The sequence below is a fragment of the Daktulosphaira vitifoliae genome, unplaced genomic scaffold, assembly GCF_025091365.1.
Source record: "Daktulosphaira vitifoliae isolate Bord-2020 unplaced genomic scaffold, ASM2509136v1 Scaffold_1, whole genome shotgun sequence".
Lineage (NCBI taxonomy): Eukaryota > Metazoa > Arthropoda > Insecta > Hemiptera > Phylloxeridae > Daktulosphaira > Daktulosphaira vitifoliae.
In genome coordinates, this window is record NW_026099572.1 from 29,014,262 (window position 1) to 29,025,041 (window position 10,780).

Genomic DNA, 10,780 nt, shown 5'->3' on the forward strand with positions numbered 1-10,780 from the left:
TTTAAGACTTAACCTAGAAATTTATGTTGTTTACACTGATTATTTAAATACTTGATAATAAAGTTGGTGATGTGTTGTCTACTGTTCATCTACTAGGAGTAATCGTTTTTTGTAAAATACAAAATATGTATTTCTATCAACTGAAATTGTTTTATATTAATGTGTTTTAATGTTGAGTTAATATTAAATTTATTTAATTACATGACATTGATGGTTTTTCACAGCTCTCTTGCACCTTTACCTGATACTGGCCAACCAACTCTGTTATGATCTTATTTAAGTAGGAGGTTTTTGTAAATTATAATTTTTTAATCATGTTTCGTAGCAAATTTCGTCTTCAAACTTGTAAAATAGTCATAGCTACGTCATTATTATGGATTTTCATCGATATTATAATACTAATGTATTATCCAGAATGCATTGGTCCTAACTGTAAATCAAAAAATAATCCAGATGAATCAATTGAAGTAACACCTCTAGCTAGAATGGGCTGGGGTCCAATGCAAAACAATATGCTTGATCGTTTTAAACACCATAGTGATAACTCAACTTATCCATCACATACATTGAAACACTGGAAACCTATGCCTCCAGTACGTGAAAAACATGGGAGACATGGTGAAGCAGGAAGAGGAGTTACAATGAGACCAGAACAAGAAGTCATAATGAAACAGAAATTTAAAGAAAATCAATTTAATATTATGGCTAGTGATATGATTTCATTGAATCGATCCTTGCAAGATGTTCGTCAACCAGATTGTAAAACAAAAATATATCCTAAGCTTATGCCTACAACTTCAATTGTCATAGTTTTTCATAATGAAGCGTGGTCTACATTAATAAGAACAGTTTGGAGTGTCATTAATAGATCACCACGTTCTTTATTAAAAGAAATAATTCTAGTTGATGATGCTAGTGAAAGAGGTATTATTCATTATTAGTTACTTATTCAATATTATTTAAATGTAAATACAAAAATTTTTTAGACTTTTTGGGAAAAAAACTGGAAGATTATGTAACTACTTTGCCTGTTAAAACAAAAGTACTAAGAACTGAAAAACGTTCAGGATTAATCAGAGCTCGTTTATTAGGAGCTAAACATGTTAAAGGCCAAGTAATAACATTTTTAGATGCACATTGTGAATGTGCTGATGGGTGGTTAGAACCATTATTAGCTAGAATAGTTGTAAATAGGTTAGTCATTTTAGTTAATTGTTAAAATCGAGTTGATTGTAATTTTTATGAATTAATTATTTTTTATTTAGAAAAACTGTTGTTTGCCCTGTTATTGATGTAATTTCTGATGATAATTTTGAGTATGTCACTGCTTCTGACATGACTTGGGGAGGATTTAATTGGAAATTGAATTTCAGATGGTAAATTTAATTTATATAACTTTTTCATTTGTGAGGTGTTTTATACGTAGTATATGTTATAGGTATCGTGTTCCTCAGAGAGAAATGTTGCGCCGTAATAATGACCGTACGGAACCCTTAAGAACACCTACAATGGCTGGTGGATTATTTTCTATTGATAAAGAATATTTTTATGAGTTAGGTTCTTATGATGAAGGAATGGATATTTGGGGAGGAGAAAATCTTGAAATGTCTTTCCGTGTAAGTATTTCAAATTAAAAATTATAATTCTTCAAACTTCAAACATTTGAGTTTATATCTTACGTATTTAATTCTTTGAAAAGAGAAGTATAGTTTTCATGTACAGAAATACAACCATAACAACTACCACAAACTTTTATATTAAATCAATTTTGTTTACTTGATTTATCCAAAAATTTTATCTGGGGGAACCGTGGTTGATATGAATATTTTTAGGTATGGCAATGTGGTGGTACATTGGAAATTATACCATGTTCACATGTAGGCCATGTGTTTCGTGACAAGTCACCATATACATTTCCGGGTGGTGTATCAAAAATTGTTTTACATAATGCAGCTCGTGTGGCTGAAGTTTGGATGGACGAATGGAGAGATTTCTATTATGCAATGAATCCAGGTATAGGATATATCCCATATGAAGCTCTTTTGCTTTCTAAAAATTACTAACATTTTGTAGATCAACCTAACATTAATCTGCTCGCTAACTGGCATATTTACATTACCTAAGTTTTAATAACTCATAATGGGTTTTGTTATATTATACCTTGACAATATAATTTTAAAGTTACATTTGTATGCTTATACTTATAGTCAATAATATGAAACAAATTTAAAGATATTGATATTTCAATTATAACTTTGTTTATAAATGTATATGTATTACTTTCTAAATAATTTGAAGTAAAATAACCTATAATTGTTTGGGCAATGTATTATTATTATCTTGTAACTTCTCAAAAAGTTTGTCATGATATTTACAAAAATATCACATTGACAAATATTAAATTGTATATTAGTAAGTAATTATGTAACAACAAAAAAAGTTCAACTATTTAATCTAGATAATATGTTCTTTTTAATTATGTTTTTTATAATTTATTATTTTAAATATGACTAACAATTTACCAGTCTTGGCAAATTACTTTATTTATTAACATTTTCATACCTAGGTGGCAAGAGAAACGTGGCCAAGACATGTCTAATGATAAATATTGACATATCCACGTCTCTCCTCCAGTCTATATTTTAAAATGCTAATAATTTCCAAAATAATAGGTAAAAAGTTGTTATTAGTCAATAATTTTCTTAATTCTATTATTTTCTATTTTATAAGCTAGCTAAATATATATATATATTTCCATTAAAAAAAATTAATTTTATACCCTTATAAAATATAAGTCATAGAATAAAAATATATTAAATGATTGATATTAATCAATAGAATTTTTTATTTAACCACATCAATTTTGAAATGTTTAAGATCATTTAGTATTTTTAGCAAATTAAAAAATCGAGAGAGATATAAAACTAAACAAATCAAGAATAATTTTCTTAACATAATTATTAATTTTAAAAAATTGAATATTAACATTAAATGAACCACTCTGTTTAACACATCCTCAAGAAAAAATTAGATTTCTATAAGGCATAAAACTATATGTGATAAATTAAATAATAATTCATAACAATTAATGGTACATAAACACATGAATTTTAATTTTCATGAAAAATAACAATATTGGAACTATTATTACTATTATTATTATTATTACTATTATTATTATTATTTAATTTTTAACATATTAGCAACTTGAAATTCTACTTAATAAATATAATTAAATTGATTTTATATAGTCATTTTAGAAAATGTAATTAAATTACCTAAATTTTTTATTATATAAAGATTTTATAAGAATAACAAGTAATTTAAGTTTCTTTACTACCCAAGACTTCCTTTTACTATATACATTGAAAGAACATAAGCGTATATTGAATAATTTTATGGAGGTCCTTGACGTTTTTATTTTTATAAACAATTGTTAAATTGACAATCCAAAAAAAAAATATATATATATTCATAGATTTGGATGTGTGGTGGAACCCTGGAAATATTGCCATGTTCTCATGTTGGCCATGTTTTTCGAAAATCCACTCCATATACATTTCCCGGTGGTACATCACATATTGTCAACCACAACAATGCGCGCCTTGCTGAAGTTTGGATGGATGAATGGAAATATTTTTACTACGCTATTAATCCAGGTATCCCTTAATCAAAATAAATCTAATTTCCCAGCACTTTCATCTACACTATGTGTGATGCGTTTTTCACTGATAGCACAATAATAAATTGAATATACATATTTAATTATTCCATAATTTGTAGAATTGTCATGTTTTATATTTAGTTTTTAGGTTTAAAAAAATTATTAATTTGCATTTTTTATAGTCTAAAGTCACATTAAAAAATATAATAATCTAGTTTATTCGGCTATTTGAAATTTCCAATATAAATAAATTAACAAAATTGGGTAGTTATATTATTAGTTCAATACTTAAAATTTATTCTACTTGTGTATCGTACTATAAATGTTGTGTTCTTAAATTATGAGTTACATTTGATTTTAATATTTTTAATATTAAAACTTTATTCATAAACATAAATATGTAGCATTATTGTAAACTAAAATTTATTAAGTTCTAATACTGATTATGATTTTAATTATGACTCTAATTATGATTTGAAAAGTTTGAGAAACAAATGTTAATTTAAAATTGGATTATGGTTTATCTATTTGATAGGAAATAATTATTTTAAATTATTTCTTATCATTTAAAAACATTGCATGAACCTTAATTAAATAAAAATATTGTATTATCATTGTAAAAGTGGTATTTTTTGCATGTAAACTATTAGGGATAATGTCATTGAATCTATAAAATAGTAGTGCTTGAGCATAAAATATCTGGCTTTTGTTATTAAAATGGCTTTATTTTCTGGATAAAATTACAATTTTAGCAAATCATTTTTGCTCTGTGTTTCTACTTGATTATTGCTATTAAAAATTAATCTTGTTATAATTTTATTTCAAATTTTATAATACCAATTAGAATTTTGAATGCAATCATAACATAATATAACAAAAAAATTATATTTTAGATTATGTCAAATATTAAATTTATTATTAATCCTTATGCTAACAATACATCATTTTATGATTTTTAACTCTGTAAAGTTAAGATTTTTCAAATTTAAATTATAATTTAAAAATAAATTATTTAATTACATTTTTTATTAACATTTAAAAAATAATTTATATTCTTAGTCAATCTTAATAATAATAGTATTTGACAAATACTATTAATAGAACAAAAACCCTCTATTGAATGCTTTTGATTTTTTCTTGCATGATACAAAAATACACTCATAGGATATAACACAATGTAGTATAGTGTGTAAAATTAATAAAATCTTGCAAGAGCATTTATTTTAATTATAAATTTATTTGTTTATATACATAAAATTTTAATAAAATTATATTTTTTGGACTTCATTATACACTTGTATATAATTTAAATATGATAAAATGTTTAGGTGCATCAAATGTTGAAGTAGGGGATGTGTCTGAACGTTTAGCATTAAGAGAAAAATTGAAGTGTAAATCATTTCGTTGGTATTTAGAAAATATTTATCCAGAATCACAAATGCCGTTAGAGTACTATTACCTAGGAGAGGTTAGAAAATCATATAATTATTATGATTTTAAAGTACTTTTAATTAGTAATATTCATTACCAACTTACAGATAAGGAATGTTGATACACAACAATGTTTGGACACTATGTCACGTAAGAGTGGTGAGAAAGTAGGCATGAGTTATTGTCATGGTCTTGGAGGAAATCAAGTAAAAATATAAATATTTTTATTTTATAACAAATAATTAAACTAAATATAGAATAAGTTAGCTTATATTGGCAAATTAAATAAATATAGCGATCTAAATTTTTTATTTTATATTATGTAAAACTGGGAATTAAATGGCATATGAATCATCAGATAAAATTAAAGAAATTTTATCTTAGGTTTGTTAAAGATCCGTTTAATACTTAGAGATCTAGGTTAAAATCAAGAGTCGAAAGCTACACGACATTTGCCCAAATGTTGTCCCTTTCTTCTTAAATAAGTTTTAATTACCTGAAGAAGACATGGCCATTATGTACTTAAGATATTTATGAGTGATAATATAATAAAGTTAAACTATTGTTTTATGTTAATGACAAGGTAAAGTTATATTTTCAATGTTAGGTAAATATAAGTTGCATGTAATGTACAATACGTCTGATCTAAATCCTAATACAGTTGGTTAATAGGTAAAGTAAAATGACAAAGAATTGCTTAGCTATGATTACATTACATTGGAATTAGTTAAATTGTTAAATAAAAGTTAAGTAATAATCACAATAAATAAGATAAAAGTGATAGTATCAAAAACTAATAGCCATTCAAACACTACTGCTTCTTGTTAGTTTCAATATCAGTAGCTCTAGCCTTTTTTTTCCACGACCGGCCTACATGTGGACCGCCTCGGAACTACCGTTAGGTATTACCTCAGGGCGGCCCACGCCGTCTCTAAAACTCACACCACCACGTTGTGAATCAGCCCGAAATTAATCAAGAGCTGATTCACAACGTGATGTGGCCTCCCCCGTTAGCCGGATCCCAAAAGTCGGGATCCGTTGCCCGGGTTGCACCACGTGGAGGTGGGGACAGGACTTTGCGAAGGGGGCGTAATATAACTCACAAACACATAAAGAACATAAACACGAATACCTAAGGCGCCGGCGCACAGTGGGACCAAACGCTGATTTAGCCGGCCAAAAGTACCATTTTTAAATCAACTAATAAAAATTTTTTTTTTAGCAAATTTTTTTTATTATATCCTTATAAGGTCATGTACAAAAATTCAAGGCCAAAAATTGATATAGTAATGGTTGGGTGCTATTTAAATATCATAACACTGTATTTTTTTGTTTTTTTTCTAGGATTTTTATTATTTCTTCAATCATTTTTTCCTGCTTAATTAAAAACCTTAATTTTTTTTTTTTTAATTTAAAATGTTTAAAAAGTCATCGGCTTTCAAATTTACTAAGAAAAAATTTTTATTTCTTTTTTTTTTTAATTTTAATAATTTTTTACACACAAAAAAATGCAAATACTTATTTTACATTGTTTTTTAAAGAGTTTAACTCAAAATTACGCAATATTACGATTACACCAATACATGCATGTTGTAGAAGAACTCTTAAGCTACAATTACAAAAAAAAAAATTTTGCGTCAGATTGCATTTGAGCCCTGCACATAGAATTTCCCTATAATAAACGTGTATTTTTGTAAAAATTGTAATTTTAATAATTTCATTGGTTTTATCAGTTCGATCAACTTTATCAGCTTAAAAGTTGTAAAAATTAGATGTAATTAAAACTAATGATTCGTTAAAATTAAGTTTAAATAAAGTTTTTAATAATATACATAAAATAAAATAAAATAAGTTATACAATTTTACTGTGCCACTAAATATTGTTTTATTTTAGAAATACTATTATATTATTGTTAATATAGTTTATTATTGTTAACACTTACCACATACTACTTGATTATCCATTATTTAAAAATAATAGAATAATTTTTACAACTTTTAAATTAAAACAAAACTGCAATTAATTCACTGTGAAACTTATAAAAAATATGTGCAAATTATTATGACGTGACGCGCCGTTTGTAACATGTAACACAATCTGATTAAACAGAAAAATGTTTTGGTAATAATAGTATTTTATTTTATGTGTATTATTAAAAACTTTATTTAAACTTAATTTTAACGAATCATTAGTTTTAATTACATCTAATTTTTACAACTTTTAAGCTGATAAAGTTGATCGAACTGATAAAACCAATGAAATTATTAAAATTACAATTTTTACAAAAATACACGTTTATTATAGGGAAATTCTATGTGCAGGGCTCAAATGCAATCTGACGCAAAATTTTTTTTTTTGTAATTGTAGCTTAAGAGTTCTTCTACAACATGCATGTATTGGTGTAATCGTAATATTGCGTAATTTTGAGTTAAACTCTTTAAAAAACAATGTAAAATAAGTATTTGCATTTTTTTGTGTGTAAAAAATTATTAAAATTAAAAAAAAAAAGAAATAAAAATTTTTTCTTAGTAAATTTGAAAGCCGATGACTTTTTAAACATTTTAAATTAAAAAAAAAAAAATTAAGGTTTTTAATTAAGCAGGAAAAAATGATTGAAGAAATAATAAAAATCCTAGAAAAAAAACAAAAAAATACAGTGTTATGATATTTAAATAGCACCCAACCATTACTATATCAATTTTTGGCCTTGAATTTTTATACATGACCTTATAAGGATATAATAAAAAAAAATTGCTAAAAAAAAAATTTTTATTAGTTGATTTAAAAATGGTACTTTTGGCCGGCTAAATCAGCGTTTGGTCCCACTGTGCGGCCTAAACCAGCGCCTTAGGTCCTCCTGTACCGGGCGGCGCGGCTGCCTCTGTCTCAGGCCTTCAGCTTCTTCCTTCTTTTTCAAGACGGACTCGGCGAACGCCTGGACGAGCCTCCACGCCTCCCGGCTTCCCAACATCAGGTCTACCATGGACCCGACTCGAAACGTGGACCCTAGTCGAGACTCCAAAGAGTCCCGTTCCTGGGCCCACGCCTCGCAAGTAGCTCTAGCCTACAGACGAGTAAAATGTTCACATCAGCATCTCATTTCCCTCTATGCTAATTAATATATATTACTTTCCTCAGTAACTTTTATAGAAAAAATTAAGAAAATTATTTAAACTAAAAACTTACAGGTTTTTGCATACACAAAACGCTCACAAATTATGTCTGATGATAACTGTCTAGATTCAGCTAATACCTCAGGTCCTGTTAATCTTATAAGATGTCATGGTTTAGAAGGTAATCAAGCTTGGGTATATGATGAACAGGTAAATTAATTTAATAAAATTGTTATAATTACTTAAATTATTTCATGGAATTAAAATCTTTCTTAGGCTTTGACAATTAAACATAAAACAACAGAACAATGTCTAGAACATTCCATGACTTCTGATCAATATACTGCCATATTAAATGAATGTGATGGATCACGTAGTCAACAATGGACAATGAAGAGTAATTTTCATTGGCAAGCAGCCAGCTCAAGTTAATGTAAAATTTAGTTATGTTACAAGTGTTATTAATTATTTGTTTATAAATTTATTTAAATATTTTTATGGGATCAAAAAATTTTTTTATCTGAACAAAAAAATCTACTTAAATAAAATAATGCATCACCTAGCTGATCAGTTCATTAATCATTAATCCATGACAACTATATTTTAATTTTATAAAATACTGTCTAATTCGCTATTTTATGTTTAAATTATAATTACTTATTATTTTTTAAGAAAATGTTGATTTTTTCATTAAATTTTAATGAAATATTCATAAAACAAAAAACACTTGTGATACTTGCATATTATTTAAGATTTATCATGTTATTATGTTATAATAATAATTATATATACAGGGTGTCTCTTACTGATCAGACAATTACACATTAATATTGTATGTAAGATAGTCATATCATCATTAGACATCCTTTGTGTATAATATAGACTATTTTTTATGAAAAAATGTATTCATTAGTTTTAAATTAATGAAATGTTTATTTTTGCTAGGGTTAATCTCATTTAATAATATGTGATCAATTTCGTAAGATATTGTGAGGCTTAAAATAGTATAACTTACATGTATGTATGTATACATACATAAATATATATATATATTTATATTTATTTAATTGCTAATAAAATTTACATTTTGCTGTAAAATAAATAATAAAAAATATGTTTTTAATATAATTTATAAATGCATAGATTATTATACAAAAATTACAGCAAAATGTAAATTTTATTAGCAATTTTACAAGTTATTGGATAGATTTGTTTAACTAAATATATATATATACATACTTTTTTTATATAAATCAGAAACTTAATTAATTATTAGTAAAATTAAATTATTTAAAAAATGTAATTAGCTGCATTTTAGAAATAACATTTTAATAAATCATTATTAATACAATGTTTAAAAAAAACTCCATTAACCTAATATTTATAATTAAAAACAAATTTAATTAATTGAAAATTGCTAATTATTTAATTTATTATTTTTAATTTTGATTAAAATATACTTAAAATTTTAGTCAACTTTATTTCTATTGCAACTGTTTGCCATATGTAATAATTTAAAATTTTATGAAAGTATTGTAGGTATTTAAAAAAAAATATTTTACATCAAGAAATTTGTTTTTAATTCATAAATTATCAAATTAATTGGAATTCTATTCACTTAAACCATAAATAATCAAAAAATTGTTGAAAAAAAAATAATAATTACAATTTATTTCAACTATATTAAATATATAGTTAATACTAGTTTTATTAAATTTTTATTGGTCAAAAGCAATGTTTTTATTATTAAACTACTTATGCAAAAAATTCAATAATAGTAAAATTATTCTTATTGTTATATACTATATATAGTACGTTTTAAATCTAATTAAGTTTGTTTTATTATTTTATTATTTGTGTATCTATCTTATAAAAGATAATATTAATAAGCTCTCACAAAATGTGATAAAAACAATTTACCAATATCATACTTGATAGTGTGCAATTAATAATAACAAACCATTGAAATTTATATATTTTTTTTTATAAGTCTTTTTTTATTTATATTATTAGTTGTGAAATTGGTTTTAATTTTAATAGTATTTTATGTTGTTTATTACTTATATTTTTTAGCCAAAATAAATCAAACTTCACCCACATCTAGTAGTAAAATATATTTGTTTTAGTTATATGATTTAAATTTATTCTTTAGTTGATAACTGATAAAAAAAATGTATTTTAGAATTGTACCTCATTGAATTTACCTACATATAAATAATAAAGAAGAGCATAAAAGAAAATTTCATATCCAATTTTTTGGATTAATATTTCTAGCTTCAATGCGAAGCTGAGAAGGTATTAGTTTTACTATGATGCGTTTGTTTTATTTTTTTTATTGTGTGGTGTGGCTCGATATGACGCCGAGAATATTATCGATATTTCTTTGAATAATTTCGCTAACACTTGTGGACCATTTTTATTATGCTGGCACTCAATGTTATTACTTATCAGAATTAGAGCTTTGATGCGAAACAGAAGAGCTATTAATTTTATTATGATGTATTTTTAGCTTCGATGCGAAGCTGAGAAGGTATTGGTTTTACTATGATGTGTTTTTTTTTTTTTTTTTTT

General features: G+C 25.1%; 1 protein-coding gene across 2 annotated transcripts; it reads left to right on the forward strand.

The window, feature by feature from the left end:
* The first annotated feature begins 54 nt into the window (after positions 1 to 54).
* Positions 55 to 8,771, forward strand: LOC126902073 (polypeptide N-acetylgalactosaminyltransferase 5). Of its 2 annotated transcripts, none has more exons than XM_050679195.1 (9): positions 55 to 924; positions 987 to 1,194; positions 1,266 to 1,376; positions 1,439 to 1,616; positions 3,479 to 3,659; positions 4,993 to 5,132; positions 5,203 to 5,301; positions 8,285 to 8,419; positions 8,486 to 8,771. In XM_050679195.1, the coding sequence occupies exons 1-9, from the start codon at positions 315 to 317 to the stop codon at positions 8,639 to 8,641; spliced, it is 1,818 nt and encodes a 605-aa protein (XP_050535152.1). In that variant the 5' UTR covers positions 55 to 314; the 3' UTR covers positions 8,642 to 8,771. The 2 variants fall into 2 exon arrangements, with proteins under 2 accessions (XP_050535152.1, XP_050535086.1); XM_050679129.1 differs by lacking the exon at positions 3,479 to 3,659 and adding an exon at positions 1,833 to 2,013 and having other exon boundaries at positions 56 to 924.
* Positions 8,772 to 10,780: the final 2,009 nt, after the last annotated feature.